A 19,510-nucleotide genomic window follows, 5' to 3' on the forward strand; every position below is an offset into this window, starting at 1 on the left:
ACAATGTACCAAATGCACGCTGCACAAAAAAAACTGCTCAGAATCCACCAAGAACACAAAAGGAGGCCTATTGTGAGCTTTTGCAGGATGCACTGGAACAAGCCAGGTCCACTCTGGCCTCACTCCCACCAGACCCAAAGGAACTCACTAAATTCAGGTGTTACAATCGATTCCATGGCTGCAGGTGTAAAACAAAACCAAGCACCAGGCATTCAGGCAGCTTCTACAAACATTTTTAAAAGAATGGGTCACTCTACAGAGTGGTACCATAATAGGATGTCACCTATGCAACAAGTCCAGTTTTGAAATTTTCTCACTTCTAAATTTTCCACAGTCAACTGTTAGTGGTACTGGGAATAACAGCAAGTCAACCACGAAGTTGTAGGCCATGTAAAATCACAGAGAGGGGTCGGCAGATGATGAGGAGCAGACTGAGCAGAGGTCGCCAACTTTCTGCAGAGTCAGTCGCTACAAACCTCACAAACTTCATGTGGCCTTCAGATTCGTTCAAGAACAGTCAGTAGAGACCTTCAGAATGCATTTCTATGGCTAAGCTGTTGCATCCAGGACTTGCAACACAAAGTGCAATGCAAAGCTTCAGCTGCAGTTGTGTAAAGCACATCGCCACTGGACCCTAGAACAGTAAAGACACATTCTCTAGAGTGAGGAATCACGCTTCTCTGTCAGGCATTCTCATGGATGGTGGTTGCCAGGAGAACAGTAGATGTAAGATTGCAGTGTGCCAAGTGTAAAGTTTGGTGGAGGGGGGGATTGTGGTCTGGGGTTATTTTTTAGGAGCTGGGCTCAGCTCCTTAGTTCCAGTGCAAGGAACTCTTAATGCTTCAACATACCAAGATATTTTGGACAATTTCATGCTCCCAACTTTGTGGGAATAGTTTGAGAATGGCTCCTTTCTGTTCCAAGATGACTGCAAACCAGTGCACAAAGCAAGGTGCATAAATGAGTGACTATGATTTGTGAGTCCTGAACGCAAAGCAATAAAACACCTTTGGGAAAAATTAGAGCGGATACTGTGAGCCCAGCTTTCTTATCCACCGCACAAACATGCTTCTGGAAGAATGGTTAAAAATTTCCATAAACACACTCCTAAACCTTGTAGAATGCAATTATTTCTTTGTTGTAACTGTGCTTATTGTCAGTAAATCTTATAGAGTTGGAAAGACTTCTTATTTCCCCTAAATGGTGCCACATTTGTAAGGAAAATGCATTTCTGGGTAAAGCAGCAGAGTTGACTATGTGGGTTGTGCGTATGAAAACCTGCCAATCTCTGCCAATGCCAAACAGCTTATTCTGCTACTGACTCTTCTTTTGAAGATGCCAGGGACATCGCGAAGTGGGTGTCCCCAGGAGAGTTCACCACAAGAAGAATCTTCCACAGTTTTGCAGTAAAGGTTTGCAGGAGGGTATGGACAAAAGCTCTCTACCCAGACAAGTAGAGGAGGATGGACTGACCTATAGTCTTCACTTCAACCCCATTGAACACTTGTAGGATCAGCTATGTATGTTGTTGATGTCAGAGTGACCAGCACAACTGACATGACTGACTGATGACAAACGCTGGTTGAAAAAATGAGATGCTATTCCACAGCTGGTGACCAGCATGAGGAGGAAGTGCCGGGCTATTGTGGTTATAAATGGTTTCTCCACATCCAAAGGAGGCCCCTGCTTGATAAATGAATGAATGATTAAACTGCCAGTATGTCTGGTTTCTTCAGACTTCTTAACAAATCCCATACACAGCACCAAACAAGACTCAATAGCAGAAATAGTTCTCTGGCATTAGCAGAGAGCATTTGGTCTCTTATTCGTGGGTGCAACCCGCAGACTCAACTCTGCTGCTAAACCCACAAATGCAATTTCCTTACAATTGTGGCACCAAAAAACAGGTGGTTGCTTTTCTTGCCAAGAAAAGTTAGTACAACAAAAGAAATGAAATGTACTAAGTTTATATGTATGTTTATATCATGCTTATTTATGATAGCAGCAAATAGCCAGAGTACTTAAAAAAAACAAAAAAAAAACCCCAAAAGAAATAAATAAAAAGTACTCTGAAAGTTTTTAGTGATGTACTTGCACAAAGAAAGGTTCCTGTATCATAATATGTTTATATAGTCCATTTTACAATGATGCTAACTCACATTTTGGCAATTGTTTTTGGCTGTTGTTACACTGGAGCTGCCAAGTTGACTGATAGAAAAAAGCTACAGTGTTTTTCAGTGTTAAGATTGAGTGTAAACATTTACAAGCAATCCAAGTCAAGCTGGTATTAATGAATGTATCTCGATTTATCTACTATGTTTCTCCAATATCTGTTTTCAAACATAAAAAAACTGATAAAAGCTAAGGATCTGTGGTAGAATGGACCAAATGGACAGAAGTCATGCAATAGTCTGCGTAAAGCTGAATTAGCATTACTTGCACACTTGTGCATAGAAGCAAGGTTTAGATTTATTAATTACATTTACAGCTTATTTAACTTGTTACTGGGACCAGCTCATTTGATTTTAAATCACTTCATACCAAAATAATAATGAAATTATATTTCACACATCAAACATTATTTGAAAGTAGTGACTGGCTGACTCATGACAGGTCAAGGGAGCAGTGTACAGAAGAAAGAGTGGTGACATTATCATGGACTGGGAATCTGTGTCAGTCCACACTGTGGCTTCTTTTTCAATTCACACCTCCTCTTCAAGCACGCTTGCGATGACTTGCCATGTTATAGTAAGTGTATATATGATAATGATAATGTTGGGGAAAAAAAATAGAAAAATGATGATGACAGTAGAGAGAAAGGCCTTACTCTGGGTACACAGTCCATCTGTGCAGTTCTCAGTGGCCTCACTGTTCCCTTCGCACATTTTGCCTCGGTGTCTGGGTATTGGGGAGTTGCATTCCCGAGTTCGCTGCCTCTCACACTGACTGCTGCACACTGTCCACTGGCTCCACTCATTCCAGCCTCCATCAACTACAATATAGGGATGTAGATATCACAGAAGGGTTAGCACAAAGGCAAAACAGAAAGACAAAGACTGGCACCATCCCACATCAGTGATTGACGGTAAAAACTTTCAGTGCAATCACCAGTGACAAGTTACAATGTACTTTGATTAATATTAAGATTAGATGTCTTAAGTGATTTCAATAAATGGTATATTTCAAATTAATGGCATATAATGTGCATCCTAATTAACTTTAATAAATAATACATATATAATATAAACAGTGCACTCGTGCCATTTTGGTAGGAGTTTAATTGGTTCACAATAAAAACCTTGTTAAGAAGTGAAGGGTTTCAGTCTATGCTAGGGGGCTATTTCTTTGAAACGGTAAGAGTCAAATAATGCAGTAACATTAATGGAATCAAAATGAGGCTGCATAATAAAATTGTTCCTGGAGTTCCTGAAACAGCCTAATTATCATTAGAAAAAAGACAGGGAAAAACATTGTTATACACGCTCAATCAAAGGACTTCTAAATACTGAAGAACTCAAGGGACTTTCATAGAGTACTTTTTGAGACAGTTCACAGTTTATGCAGGCTTATGATGCTTTAAACTGATTTTCTTTCTTTACACATTAAAACCACTTACACCTAAACTTTAAAATTGATCATCTTATTACACTCCAATGTTCTGTTGTCTCCCCAAAGAGGCAACAGCACTCCCTTGGCAGGGCAATGTACCGCACAACAGCAAAAAAAATCTGTTCTGAATCAGCCAGTAGAATACAACAAGCCCACAGTAAGATGAGCATTTGCAAATTTAAATTAAGAGGTCACAATAATAAATACAGATACAGCTTTAGATTTTTATAGGTTTTTATTAAAGTGTGGTATAATAATATAGCATAATAGGTTTCTTGCCATAGCACCATTAGATAATGTTGGGAATACTTTATGACACTATTTTAATAGTCTCAGGTAGAGGAGCAGCAGCAGAAAACAGCTGCTTATTCTACATATTTTTAGAATTCTTCTTCATTCTAATTACTTACTAGTTACTCTTAGCATCTAGTTACTGGGCCACTGAGGGCATGTGTCCTTAACTGACAAATCAATGTGTATTACCAGAAAGCTAGGATTTCACTTGGGACATATTATCAATACTGTATTTATTAAAATGCAGATTCAATTTTTTGTTTATTTGTCTGAAAAAAGGGGCAAACGGATTGATTCAGTCCTATTTGTTGAGGACTCACTACTATGTTCCAGGCCAAATTGCCAACCAACTTTCCTAAAAATATGTTTCTGAAGAAATAAGCTAAATAAGCTACATTCTCAATGACATTGTTTGGTTAAAAAAAGTGTCTTAAATACATTTGACAATACTAAACAATATTTGCCATTTATGCGTTGGTTTATTAGTTATATTGATGATCATGTCTTCCCACGTCATGTCTTTGCTATGTATGTGTGGCCTGGGGGGTGTCCAATTTCACTGCAGGTGTAAACATTGTATGTGACAAATGAAAGGCTCAATCGATTGATTGATTACTTCTTATTTTTGATTAATATTTCTTTTTTTCAGAAAGTAGAGTCCATGCTATGGACTTTTTGAGGTCTCTGCTCAGTAAAATAAATGATAATAGATAAATATAGTCTGCTATAAAGAAAATAGGAAGTGACACATCCCTCGCCTGCCATCAAGCTCATCTTCTCTCTCATTTGGAAAGAAAGCATATTGAACAAAATGTCCATCTTCCTTTAAGATAAAGACTAATTTTCCCTTTGGTAAAACACATACACAAATTTAAAAATGTACATGTTTCTACAGCAAGCTCAACTAAACACATGGATTCAGTATGATTCACAAATACAAGTGCTGGTCTGTTGGTACAGCTTGAGAGAGACACTTTCTCCCCATTAACCCCAAGGCCTGTTTATATAATGGAGTTTCATGCAAGGCTATGAAACCAAGGCAGCCTGGTGCATGCTAATAGATGGGATTCTTCCACCATGCTCTGTCATCTGATCAAGGAGGGCCTCATCATGCTTAGCTTAACAAATACAGGGAGACCATATGGCGCCTGAAGATTTTTTGGCAGCAGCGGCGATACCCATAATACAGTCTTGTGGGCGATGAAGAAGGTAATTTTCCTTTGTGAAGTTCCACAGGCCCTACCTACACACTGCAATTGTTTGTGGGTTTTTCTCACCTACTTGTAATGCAAACAAGGTGTTTGTATGTTGGGGAGAGAACGCTGAGTGCTTCTGAGTTTGACCACAAACACTAGTCATTGTTTGCGTATTGTTTCCCCTATGACTTCTTGCTCTGATTCTGTTGAATGAGCTCATTTGCCAACTGGTAAACAATAGAGAGAGTTTGACAAACTGTAGCACTTGCAACATTTTGGCTTCATAACTTGCCCTTTCTGGTAATTTTATGTTGTTTTTCGGCAATGTCTAGTTTCTTAAATTGGCTACATATAAATTCTCATTCATTTTGTTTTGGTGATATTTTTAGAGCATGCGTGTCCCTTTCTTTTTCAGTTTTACCAGATCTTCTGGTTGAACTTAATTACAAACACAACACAACATTTTCTTTCATTGAAACAGTTCTGTGTTTATCAGAAGCAAGCAACTTTTGAAGTTTTTATGAACCGGCAGTAGATTTAGCTTCTATCATATTACATAAACAGACAATATATAATACATTGATGTATAAATATTTTGTGTTCAGTAACTTGGATTCTAAACCCTGCAGTGGCAGCAGACTTTCAAAGCACGTTTGAAGAGAGATCATTTCTTAAATTTATTTTATTTTACAGCCAGGGAAAACAGTGGCTGGAATAACCAAAATGACTGTGACTGTTTGAATTTCTGATCTCATTGCCTTAGAAATGATTGCTTTAAAGACATAGACCAGGTCTATGACCACTCGTCTAAAAAACGGGATAAGAGGGAGTCAGTAGACTATGATGTAGTTGCTGAAGGATTGCAACTTGTGCAAAATGACATGGCACTCAGTAAACGTACTTTTAAATAGAAATTTAACCAGAATGCAACCAGCTGAGATGACTCCCCTACTGTAGAGACAATCACTGACGAGTTGGGCTCATTAGAAAAGTACAGATTGATTGCAGTGTGTTGGCAGTCTTTCTGTCTTTTTAAATTAACAACTAACCAGGCAACCTTCGTGATTAGTTTGCAATCAAAGGTGGTTGTCGAGAGGCCGAGGGTGCTGCAAGCCCAACCACTGGTGACAGTAAAAACTTTCAGTGCAATCGACGGGAAACAACAAATTTTGACTACTTGTAGTGAGGTTGCTGTCCTATTTTTACTCTAGTGTGTGAGCCATTAGGTACACCACCATAGTGAAAGTACCAAAGTATTAGCATCACTGGTTCACTTTGCAAATTTTTTATAATACAGAGGAAAAAGAGAGAAAAAGGCATGTATGTAACACTGTCTGACATTTAAGAAATTACAGTCACTGCTTGTGCCCGTTACAAGATAAGCTCACAAATTGCTGGTTTTCTGCTTAGTCAATGACGGATGTGAAAATTATACTCATGCAACATTACACTTGTCTGGGCCAAGAAGTGATGTGTCAGACATCTTCTGCTAAATAATACAGTAATGTCCTAAGTGTTTACTTTGTTAGCAGCAAGTACTTAATGTTCCCTAATATTGGCTAACTATGAAAACTTGCAGGACACACCAAACCAAATGAGACCCAGGAGTGATAAAAAGATGCAAGGAGATATTCTAATGACTTAGAAATGTATCTTGGAACTTAGAACTAAAATAATGATTTATATTTCTTTGAAATGATAAGGTTTGTCTTTAATTTGCCAAAAGTCACTGGCAAAAAGGGATTTTACTTTGATTTCATGTTATAGTAATTTTTGTGGAAGAATTCAGCAGTTTACAGCTGAATTTGTTGTGTCTCTCTTTGCCTCACATGACTAGTGTCTTTTCTAACTTGGAGAGGCTTTTTGAGTTGTCCTTGCTGGGCCACAGCTTCCCAGGTACAATGCTCAGAGCCTTCTGGTATTACAGCCATCTCCACAGTGCAGTTGGGGTCTGTCTTTGGGATTTTATTACCAGATCAACTTTTCTTCAGAGGAGAGCCTAGGGGATCCAGATACTCTCTATTCACACCATGTAACCACACATGTGTGTCTTTTTGGCTGGGTGTACATGTGCATTATTTCTAGGATTGTGATGTTTGGCACTTTGTCCCATCAGATAATGTTCTGGATGCACTGGAGGTAGCACGTGTTATTTGTTTTTATCCAGTGCAGAACATTTCAGGACCCTCTGGTTTAGAGGAAGTGCATGGATAGAATAATTAGGCAGAGGCACTGGTATGAAGAGAATGGGAGAGTTAATTCCAGTTTGTATTGTATATGTATTGTTATTGGGGTTTTTTGGACTTCTTTCAAGTTTCAGCAGCCATATTGTTAACATGGTTAGCATTATAAGCTTACCTTTTTCAGGTAACTTATGGTAATGTAGGGAAGTTTTATATTGTTATTTAGCTGTTTTTTATTTTAATTTTACACTTCCAAAATAAACATCAGAAATTATAAGACAGGTTTTCCTTAAAGAAAATGCATGACTGCATATACTGCTCCAAAAGATATATAATGGTGATTACAGATTGACAAGGTACAACACAAACTCTATAGGAAAGGGGTAGCCAGGACGTCAGGTCAGAGGGGAGATACTGTCATCCCCACCCTCAGAGAATGGGTAAACAAGCACCAAGAAAAATAACACCAGCTACTGATTGATGGAGATGTCACTCAATACTGCAAAACCAGATTGACCAACCTTTGCACCACCTGGACTGACTACAAGAAGAAAGCCTGTGACTCAGTGCCTAACACATTGATCCTAGAATGCTTTGAACAATAGGTCAACAAGACTTGACAGGTCATCATCAGGAATTTCATAGGGATGTGGTGAACAACACTTAGAGGCCAACTTCAAGCCAGGTCACTATCAAGTGTGGGATTTAACAAGGAGATGTTCTGTCCACACTGTTCTGTATATACCTGAACCCTTCAGATCATTAACAATACTGGCTACTATATGGCATGTACGATAGTGGGTGATATTGAAAAACCCTACCAATGACTGGACAAATTTGGACTAAGAGAAAACACATAGGTGGTAATTATGGCAACCCAAGAACAAACTCTAAGTACAAGATCATTAGACGCTGGGCTCTACCTCCCCAGATGCAGACTGTGCAAAGATGTCCCTGAGACAATACAATACGTAATAGTAGGGACACCATAACCAAGTGGCCGGCATAGTGTATTAGAACATCTGTGCAGAGTATGGGGGGCTAGAAGTCCTGAGATCAAAATGGGATATAGCTTGGGCAATATCGTGTGGGAATTCCAGATACAGATGGACAAAATGGTGATGGCTGACAATGTACTGGTAGACAAGCAGATGAAGAAGGCCGTAGTGATAGATATTGTTAAACCAAGTGATAGTAACATCAGGAAAAAGGAATACAAGAAGCTTGAGAAATACCAAGTGCTGGGAGAGGAGCTAGACAATATATGGAGGGTGAAAGCAACAGCTGTCCAAGTAGTAATCGTAGCACCCGAGGCTGTGACCCCCAAACTGGGTAAGTGACTACAGCACATTCCTGGAATGCCATGCGAGATTTCTGTTTGTTGTTAAGTGTTTAAAAACAATAACGTTTTTATCATCTGACTATGACACTGTGGTATAATAAAGATATTAAACAAGGATAAATTAACCATACATGCCTGTGCCATACACGAGCAATGTGAAAGCAGCATCCACTCTGAGTTTGTGCACTGCAGTGCAGAATTTCTATTAACTTAACTTTAAAAAGCTGTTTTTTCCAAATGGAAACAGAGGCTCCATTTCTGTGTATTTTCTCTTCTCTTTGCAATCTACCTTGGCTGTCTGCCTCATCATGCTGCAGCAACTATCCTTGTGCATTCAGAACATCATTGAGGTAATGATCTGGGGTGCCCTGTCAAAACTGGACGCACTTGTCAATCAGCAGCTCAAGACAGGTTCGCAGGGTCTTCTGCTTCACTCAAGTCTGTTTTTTCTACACAAAGACTAGGTTCAACCCTGATAAAAGGGCAAAATGCACTTCTGTACCTGGCCCACATACAACTTCAACCATCATGTCGGGGCTCCAGGCCATGGTAGCGGCACAGGCCTGCTTATCTCTGCTGAGGAGGGAGATTTTCTTTCCTCCATTTTTGAACTTAATTATTTTTCCCCGTAAACAGCATGCTGTTAAAACAACCCACCGTTCTCTCCATCTCTTAAAGGCTGCATTTAAGGCTGACAGCTTTAATTGGTAGCAAGAGGCAGGAAGTTGGAAACTTCAAAACACACACATCAGCCATTGTCCAAAAAGCCCAATTTCTGTTTCATCCTGCAAGGCAGGAAAGCCAGAAAGCCAACTCTGAAAGCCAGACCTTCAAAAACTGAGGCAGAGCCACTATTATTGATTAGTAACACCATCAAGTGTTTTTTTCTCCTGCACTAAAATGCGAAGTTTTACTTGAACTTTGATCTGATCAGTGTGGCTGGGACAGAGAACAGTGGTTTGAAAAAAGTCTGCTTGCATACTATGTACTGATAGTTTTAGGATATTGCAAAAATGAAAAAAAAAATGTATTGGGACAGAATAACTATGTCTCTTGGATATTAAATAATATGGTCATTGGGCAATTGGAGTGCAGAATTAAGCTACTTCTTCTATAGATGTAGCTTAATTTGATTAATTAGTTGAGTGTTAGCCCTGGTGAGACAGTGACATGACAAAAATGGTACCATTTGTTGTGCCTTGTGTCTTTTTCATTGCACTCTCGGATTTATTTCTATCCGCCTCAACTGCTGAAAGCCATTGATGGTAATGATGGGATCCAGAGTGTTTACACATAGCCTTGTCTGTGAGAAACACATAACACCTCATTCACTAGAACTGTTACTTTATTTTCCAGCAAGAAAGAGACATATGACTTAAATCCCCTCCGCTGGGCATGTTGCAGGGCAAACTGTAGCTCCGCTGAAAGAAGAGGTAATAACCTGGCAGAACATATCCAGTAATGCAATAGCTCAAAAAAGTCACCAGCAATAAATTGCACGCTATTTTCAAATAGCAAAAAGTTAATATAGAATCTTTCTAAGATCAGAACAGCTTAAAGTGCAGAAATTGAAAAGGTGACAACATACATATAAGAATTTAGTTATTGTTATGGATCAGAATGTATCATTTAAAATCTGTTTTGTTCCAACTTTTCATTATGCAGCCAAGCCCTGCTGTTTCAAACTGAAAATGACTGTTTACTAAATACAAAGCAAATGAACCTGATTCAGGATGTCAGAATGCCGGATTATCTACAAAATACGAAGCAAGAAGCATGGAATTATGTAGTAAATAAAGAATTGATAAATAACTCAATATATCTAAATATATCTTATAGTTTTGATTCCTGAAAATAACCACCGTTTGCTCAGGTGTTGTCAGGGTTCAGTTGTGAAATTTCTTGCCTTCTTAGTGGGGTTGAGAATATCGGTTGTTTTCTGCGGAAGTCAGGTTAGTTAGTACACAGCTGACAACCCTATTGGACAGCTGTTAGAAATCAAATTATGGCAAGAACCAATCAGCTGAGTGAAGAGAAACGACAGTCCATCAATACTGTAAGAACTGACAGTCAGTCAATCCGGAAAATTGCTAAAACTTTGAATGTGTCCTCAAGTGCAGTCACAAAAACCATCCGGGGCTACGATTAAACTGTCTCACATGAGGACCGCCCCAGGAAAGGAAGACCAACAGTCACCTTTGCTGCTGAGGATGAATACATTTGAGTCACCAGCCTCAGAAGTTAACAGCACCTCAGATTAGAGAATAGAGAAATGTCACACAGGGTTCCAGTAGCAGACACATCTCTACACCAACTGTTCTGAGGAGACTGTGTGAATCAGGCCTTTATGGTCAAACTACTAAGGAAAAGCAACAAGCAGAAGAGATTTGTTTGGGCCAAGAAACACAAGGACTGGACATTAAACCAGTGGAAATCTGTGCTTTAGTCTGACAAGTCCAAATTTGAAATCTCTGGTTCCACCTGCAGTGACTTTGTGCGACGCAGAAAAGGTGAACGGATGTTCTCTACATGCATGGTTGCCACAATGAAGAATGAGGTGTGATGTTGTCGGGGTGCTTTGCTTGTGACACTGTTGGGGAATTTTTCCCAATTGAAGGCACACTGAACCAGCATGGCTACCACAGCATCCTGCGGCGACATGCCATCCCATTTGGTTTGCGTTTACCATCATTTATTTTTCAACAGGACAATGACCCCAAACACATCTCCAGGCTGTGTAAGGGCAATTTGGCCAAGAAGGAGAGTGATGGAGTGCCTCCACAGTCACCTGACCAAAACCCAATGGAAATGGTTTGGGATGAGATGGACCTCAGAGTGAAGCCAAAAGGGCCAACAAGTGCTCAGCATCTCTGGGTACGCATTCAAGATTGTATGGAGACTTATAGATTTTGTTTAAAAAAAGACAGAGTACTACAGGTGAATCACTGCAGAAACCATAAAAAGACCATCATCAAAGTAAACAGCATTCATTTCTTTCTCCCTTTTCTTTCCCCCAGTCAAGTCTGTCCCGTATTCAGCAAGTGAAAATAAAATAAACAATAAAAGGTGAATCAAATGGACCATTACGGCAAGGCTGGGATGGTCAATTTGGTAAAGTAAATCCGTTGGGCATCTTTCTTCGCCTTTAGACAATAATTCTGATGGCAAAAGAGCCAAACGGGACAGGCAAAAAAAAAAAAAAAAAAGTAAACAGCATTCATAGGAATCTACCGTAGCAGATTATTTTTTCATTACTTTTAAAAACTGACAGCACTGTGCTGATGATATTATGGCATTTCATCTGTCCTTCTGGCCAGGTCACTTTGGTTTCTCTTTGCGCTATGTCAAATACTTTGATGAAAGGTTTCTGATTATACTTTATAATTTGTGCCGTTAATAGCATTTCATTACATATCCCAGATTAAAAACAACTAATTGGTTTTTCCCTCAACTTATTTTACAAACTAATGAGTATTCATCTGGACTAATTCTCTCTGCTTGACTTCTGCCCCTTCTCCTTCTTCTTCCAATGTTTGATCCTTCTCTGGTGTTGCCATTAAACTGGACCAAACTTTCGGTCTCCATCTGTCCATCTGAAGCTTCCCAGACAAAACTCTCATGGCATATACTTGTAACTGAATTACCTTTTTTTTTCTGTTCACGTGTGAAAATGAATGTGATGATGTGCGAAACTGCTGCTAAAACGGCTTTAAGTGATAAATTTATTCTGAAATCTATTCATATCTGTCTTCTCTGATTTTCAAGAACATTTTCCTGCATAAGTTATTAGTCTGGCATCTTCCAAGCCAACCCTAAATGTATATTTCCACACCACAGGTTGACCAAATTGGGAAAACTCCAAAACACTTGAACATATTTTGCTAATGAACTGCTTTTAGCACATTAAAAGCAAAAGTACACACCTAAGTATTTTGCATTGCTGCACAATAAAGGAATACCAAAATGTGCAAAACAATTACAGCAACCTACTCCCTTTGTCTTCTTTACTTTGCTCCTCTTTTTTCACTTATACATCAGACTTGAACTATGATGACCAATGACTGACATCAGTTTGTGATGACCAATCTGTGAGTGTGGGTTTTATGTGTAATTACAGAAGAAAGTTTGAGCGGAGTATTCACCTGGTGCCATTCGATTAGGCTACAAAAGAAGTTCATTTACAACTTCCCTCTCATGCAGAAATAACTGGGCCTGTCAGGATGTAGAGATCAAACATATCTCATTTTGTCACGCTGATTTTAAATGTCAAAGATTAGAGCATTTGCGCATATCTGTAATACATGTGCATATAAATAATCTCACTAACAATGTACAGAGCTAAAGGCCAACTATATATGCTTGAACAAACCTGTCACTTAAAAATGACTATGGAATGAGAAATTCATACATTTGCACTGGCAAATTAGCAAGAAATTACCTTTTTTTATCATCATAAGAAGGAAATATTTGTACAGCAACTCTCTCAGTGCTAATGCACAATACTGTTTGTGAACTCATTGGCATAACAATTTGATTTAAAAGTTGGATTTAAGCACATTTAGGGCAGTGATTATAATGCATTTCCTCCAAATTGTACTTTTTGAAGCATGCAAATGTATTTTTAGGTGTTAGTGTCTCTGTAGCAAATAAAAATGTTATGTAAGGATATTATCTCTCTTCTCTTAGCAGAGGTAATGGACAATACTCCATCATCCATGACCCCTCCCCCTCCCCCTCTCTCTCTCCCTCTATATATATATATATATATATATATATATATATATATATATATATATATATATATATATATATATATATATATATATATATATATATATATATATGTAGCGGTGTAGCGGTTCCGAATGACAGCAATATCAGGAAGAAGGAACACGAGAAGCTGGAGAAATACCAAGGGCTCAGAGAAGAGCTCGAGAGGATGTGGAGGGTGAAGGTAACGGTGGTCCCCGTGGTAATCGGAGCACTAGGTGCGGTGACTCCCAAGCTAGGCGAGTGGCTCCAGCAGATCCCAGGAACAACATCGGAGATCTCTGTCCAGAAGAGCGCAGTCCTGGGAACAGCTAAGATACTGCGCAGGACCCTCAAGCTCCCAGGCCTCTGGTAGAGGACCCGAGCTTGAAGGATAAACCGCCCGCAGGGGCGTGCTGGGTGTTTTGTTTATATATATATATATATATATATATATATATATATATATATATATATATATATATATATATATATATATATATATATATATATACATACACACACAAATCTGATCATTTGTCAGCAATACTTAAAATGTTTAATTAATTTAATGGCTAAATCCAAGAAGTTCAGTCAGTCATCCCCCAGTTTAGTCCAGACTGATATATCCACTTCAGTACTGATTCTCTGACATTTTAATTTGTTTGGTTATTACTAAACACCTGAGAAGCATGACATTTCCATCTGCCTCAGGTCTGTATTCAGTGCTATTCAACAAAAATAAATTCAGTTAATTCAGCTTGCATGCAACTGATGCAGCAGAGCTGATCACTCTACTTTCTTTTATTGTTAATGTCATCAGACAATGCGATATATCAACAGTGTTTCATGTGTACTATATTTTTACAGTTTAAAGCTTTGCCAACTTTCTTTCATCCTTCATTCTCATACTCTCATGCCAAATATGAGGAAACCCAGTATTTTATGAGGAAAAAATTGATTGATTAAGTTGGCTTTTTTTTTAGTCTGATCAGATTTGTTCCATGTTTCACCAACAACAACAGTCCTAGACACCAGAGCACAGAAACTACAGTTTATGGCCATGAGTTGCTGGAGGTGTGCAGACCTGTTGGAGGCTGCAACAAGTTCAAAGGAGATTATTCAGTGCAGGTAGCCTAAAGAACAAACTTCCACATATTTTTGTGTAGTTTAAATACCTGCAGCCTCATAAGATCAAAGGTCACTTTTAGTAAATCTGATCCATTTGCTTTTTTTTTAGTGTTTGGTTAAAAAAAGTAACTAATTGTAATTGTATATTGTAATAGCTGATAGTCACTTATGAATTACTTATGAAGATTTAGGCTGTTATTGTTTTGCAGGACTGCATATGACCCTAAGTGCACAGTGGGATGTCTAGACTATTAAAGGAGCCAGTTTGTACAAGAGAATAATCCCAGTACGGCAATATCAGATCATGTGTCGGTGACAAAGAATATTCTACATAAAAGTCCATGTAAAGTGCCCCCCTGCCACACACACACACACACACACACACACACACACACACACACACACACACACACACACACACACACACTTTTTTTTCGTAATGCCTGCTATTCAAATTTTAAGAATTTGAAAAGTGTGTGCATTGGGGCTTTTTTTTTTTTACATATGTATAAAACACAAGACAAATTTATGAGTATTATTAATTATTTTAATATTATTATTATTTGCCTGTTGTGGTTATCCAGAGCAACGAAACTAGTTTTGACTCAATAGCAGCCTTTTGTTTAAGAAACAGTCACAGGTATCCATTTAAATTCTGCAGATATGTCTGTGTGTTGATGCATCCTTCACCATAAAGGATAACGTTTGCCTGGGTGAGCACAAACCTCCCCAGATCAACAAAATCCCTCCCTGTTTGCTCTTGTAAGGTAAAAATTCATTTTCTCAACAAGCACCTAAGCTCACCTTCTCCCACTGAACTGCATGCTGGGCACTGAGTCATATAACCTCTTTCACCACTGCTTCTGTTATTCACTTTACTTTGCATCATAAATCCGCCTTCTTCTTTTTATTGTTTGTAGTTTCTTGAGCATAGCAGTGCTCTCTCTCATTGGCAAAGGAATAATGTGTAGCCACTATTGGAACTGACCACTGCAGTCCCTTTATTGGTTGCCTGCAATGCTAATGAGGCACGAATGAAGCTTATTAACGTCACTCTACATGTCAGCGATAGCTAAATGTTACTGTTATTGTTCAAATAGAATTAAACAGCCTTGCAATAAATTCAACTGAAAACAGAAGTGCTAGAATTGGAGATAATTAAGTCATCATGCGCTAATATCATTAGAACATTTAATGTGAACATTTTTGTCGGACTTACCAGCTTAATTATTTTCAGCCAAGCATTAATAGTTTTTGACACGTAGCAAAAGCTACTTTTTGTATCTTCACAGTCCCATTAAGCTGTGCTTAATCTAAGCAAAAACTGAGAAGTAGAACTAACTTGGACAGGGCGCGTTGCAAGTGATCTTCTGTACGGACATGCCCTCGCAGAAGGCCCCGCCATTCAGTGGTGCCGGGTTCGTGCAGGTCCGAGATCGCTTCTGGACACCCCGCCCACATGGCGCATTACAGGCCGACCACTCCGTCCACAGGGACCAGCCGCCATTCACTGGAGAGAGTCCAGCAAAGTTAAGAAAAGAAAAAGAAGTAGAGTGAGGGCACGGCAATGAATAATACTTTTTACTGAACTCTGGCATAGTTAAACACTCTAACAAGAGCTGCTGGGGTTATTAATGATTATGCAGGCTCAGAGGCAGTGCAAGGCAACAATGTATAACGGTAGGAGCAGATTGAGCACAGCGCAATACGCTGGATATACAGCTCCCTGTTTCGTAATTGCTCAGTTCAGTGTTTCTTGCACTTGGATTAAGATAAAGACAAGGAACTATGCGAAAGCAAAGAAAGCAGCCATTAAACGGAAACGCCGTTTCTAAAGGCGACACTGACTCATACTGGTTGACGGGTTTGGAGTCGACCGCTTAGCGTTGTGACTGAAGCACTTTATGATCTCTCTGTCTTTCTCTCTCTCTGCTCAGCAGTGCTATCAAAGCTGGCGAACCCACGTTTCTGGAAGGCCTCTGGCAAATAAATACTTAATAAGCAACACTCCTTTTAAATGAGATTAAGACACACTGGCTTATTTCCTTTCATAAAGTACACATTGATTTTAAATGAGAGGCAGTAAATTGAGTGTTTGAATAATACATTCATCTGAATAAAGAGGAAACATTGCTCTTCAGTGGGAACACAGAGACGGGTCTCTTAATCACTTGTGTATAGGGGCACAGGAAGCCGAACAAATTGATCTGAAGTGCCATGTAAACATTGTGTCACTACTCTGTAATGTGTTGTAGCAGGCAATAAGCAGCTGCTACGATGGCGTACCAAAGACTATCACAGTTGCCGTGGCGCTACGTCTCTTTGCCACAACGTTGCTGGCCAGACAGGTGTAGTTGCCTGAGTCGGACAGGCGCGCTTCGTTGATGATGAGGTTGTGGTCGGCTCGGGTGTCGATGTTGTCATCCGTCAGGGAACTCACCAGCTCTTCATTTTTCAGCCACTCCACCTGTCAAAGAGTGGTAATATAGTACTCATATGAGGAGTGTTTGCAGCAAATATCACTAACATCATAGTTAAGTACAACACACTAGAGCAATTCCACTTAACACCATGTTACATGGGCAGACAAATGGACCCAAGATTTAAAGCAATCCAATAACACAGGAAATAATGACTGATAGCTATGTTGACATGTATTCAAAATAAAGTTTATTTTCTGACAAACAGAAGAGCTTTGGATAGGGTATAGGGGTTAGGGTTGGTTTAATCAAATGGCTATCTTGATTTACCTATTTGAGGCTATAAAAAGAAGCCAAAGATGGAAGAGCCAAAAAATGCAGTTCCTCTCTTTGCCATTTATGGTTAGGTTAAAAAGCAAATCAATCCCCATACACTCTCATGGTAAAGTGCCAAACTTTAGCCTTAAAAACATGTTAACTGCCTTTTATAAACAAGGTCTTTGACCTCTATGGGTAGTTTCCCCTTTCATCAGAGCTTTACGGTGGGGGGATTTAAATACTGCTTGGGATTAAAGTTAATGGACAGGTTTGCTAACACAGGCTGCTCCAATCGGGTGCTAGGCCTTAGTTCTGTGTTACTAAACTAGACTATGTTTGTGCTGTTGGTACCTTCTAGAGCATTTTAATATGTGGGGTACAGCCCACCCAAGACGTTTATTCTTGAGTTTTGGTGATAGAGATTTTAGCACTTTATCAGTCTGTAGCTTTGTACTACTTAGCAGCTATGCTAACCAGGTTTGCTACCTTTTCCTGATGACTTGGTAGTCCACTAGGGTTGCCAACCGTCCCTTAAAATACGGAATCGTCCCGTATTTCGAAACAAAAGTACACGTCCCGTATTGAGCTAATAAGGGACGCACTTTGTCCCGTAATACAGTGAGAATCAAAAGTAGTCTATAAATGTTTATGGAATTAACGCTTTGTTTGAAAACATAATTCCCAGCCCCTCTCCTGCTTTGTGACCAATGAGCTGACAGCACACTTATGACAATTCGAGTATGACAATTCAGATTACCGCTCATCTCATTGGTCGAGGAAAGGTCGCTTACGGAGAAAATACCGGAAGACAACAAATGACCACAACAAGAAGCATGGCCAACAGGGAAACAAACGCAGACACTGCGGTGCAAGTCTCGGACGACAGTAAACCTAAAGCTGGGCAAACACTGTGCGATTTTTTTCAGTCACGTTATTCAGCTCCTGCTCAAACTGCACGATTGACTCGCAGTTGGTAGGTCACGATGCAGGTCTCACACTATACCGCCCGATGCTCTGATGCGACCTGAGTGCTCACACTGTGCCTCCATAAAATGAAGGTTATAACAGAAAATCTGTCGCGCTCTCTCTCTCCGTCTTACACTCACACAGACACACCACCACCATCAACTTTGCTAAATTGCTAATGAAAAACATTGATCGGGCAGCTGTGACTGAGCAGCAATGTAAATCCAACTATTTTCACGGTTGTTGTGGTCGTGATAATTTTGTGATGCCACATCGAAAAGGCTCGGATGAGCTTTCCAAAGTTCTACAAGTTGTGCCTCCATCGCTTGTGTCCAGATCACACGCTGCACAGCCGTGCTGCTCCATCTTTTACACCAACGTTTACGTGTTTGCGCGCGAGCAGTGTGAGCGGCTGTGGTGAGACCCTCACGAGCGATTGATGATCGGGAGCTGGTCGTGAGGTGTTAATCACTTCTCGTTACCCCACGTATACTACACGATGCACGATGAAGGCCAAAATCGGCTCAAAATGGGCCTAAAACTGCACAGTGTGAGCCCAGCATTAGAGCAGCAATGTTTGTTCCCCTCAGAGAAAGGGAAGAATGGGAAAAGGAAAACACCTGGCTGGAAAAAGTTAATATGGGCATGTGCAGTGAATATCAGTGCTATGTGGCCAGAAGTGTGATAATATAATTTATTTTGTGTAATAAACAACTGCAAGAATAGATGATTACAACAAATAGATGACTAATACATAAAAGTAATACATAGATGAATAATGATGATGAGTTAAGATGCGTAATCATGGGAGCAAGTGGGTTTACAAACAGGAGCAGCTGATTAGCATTAGAAAAGCTGAAATAATACCTCAACTGAAGCCAATTGTACTAAATGCACTAAATGTGCACTGTTACAAGAATGTTTTTCTTTCTATTGTTTTCTATTATTTTAAGTTAAGCAGGACAGAGTTCTTTTAAAGAAAGATTTACTTATATTCTCAAAAGTTAAGCATGACAGGCTTCTGTTTAAGAAGGAGACCTGTTTTATCGTGTTAATGTTGTCATTTTGAGCTAAAAATAAATGGCTAAATGATCATTTGTTTCACATGTGTTCATATCACAAAGAATACACATCTACTTAAATCAAATTCAAGTCAAATGGTTAAAAAAATAATTTCACACACAAAAAAAGAGCTAGAAAATTCACCACACTGGGAAGGGTGAAGACAATTGGGTCGCCCGGCCCTGGCCACGAGGTGTCCCTTATTTATTTTTCAGGGAGTTGGCAACCCTATAGTCCACC

The 19,510-nt window shown here is 39.4% G+C and overlaps 1 protein-coding gene across 1 annotated transcript in view; it reads right to left on the bottom strand.

The window, feature by feature from the left end:
- LOC146620850 (netrin receptor UNC5D-like) overlaps positions 1-19,510 on the bottom strand; it is a 283,997-nt gene that overhangs the window by 94,892 nt on the left and 169,595 nt on the right. The window contains exons 5-7 of the mRNA XM_085367098.1: positions 16,791-16,971; positions 15,847-16,014; positions 2,828-2,992 (exon numbers count right to left, since the gene is read on the bottom strand). Of these exons, the coding sequence (XP_085223224.1) occupies positions 2,828-2,992; positions 15,847-16,014; positions 16,791-16,971 (514 nt within the window). The remainder of the gene's footprint in view (positions 1-2,827; positions 2,993-15,846; positions 16,015-16,790; positions 16,972-19,510) is intronic.

This window comes from Diplotaxodon limnothrissa, linkage group LG12, assembly GCF_057381915.1.
Source record: "Diplotaxodon limnothrissa isolate DT_005_m linkage group LG12, D_limnothrissa_male_GT1.1, whole genome shotgun sequence".
NCBI lineage: Eukaryota > Metazoa > Chordata > Actinopteri > Cichliformes > Cichlidae > Diplotaxodon > Diplotaxodon limnothrissa.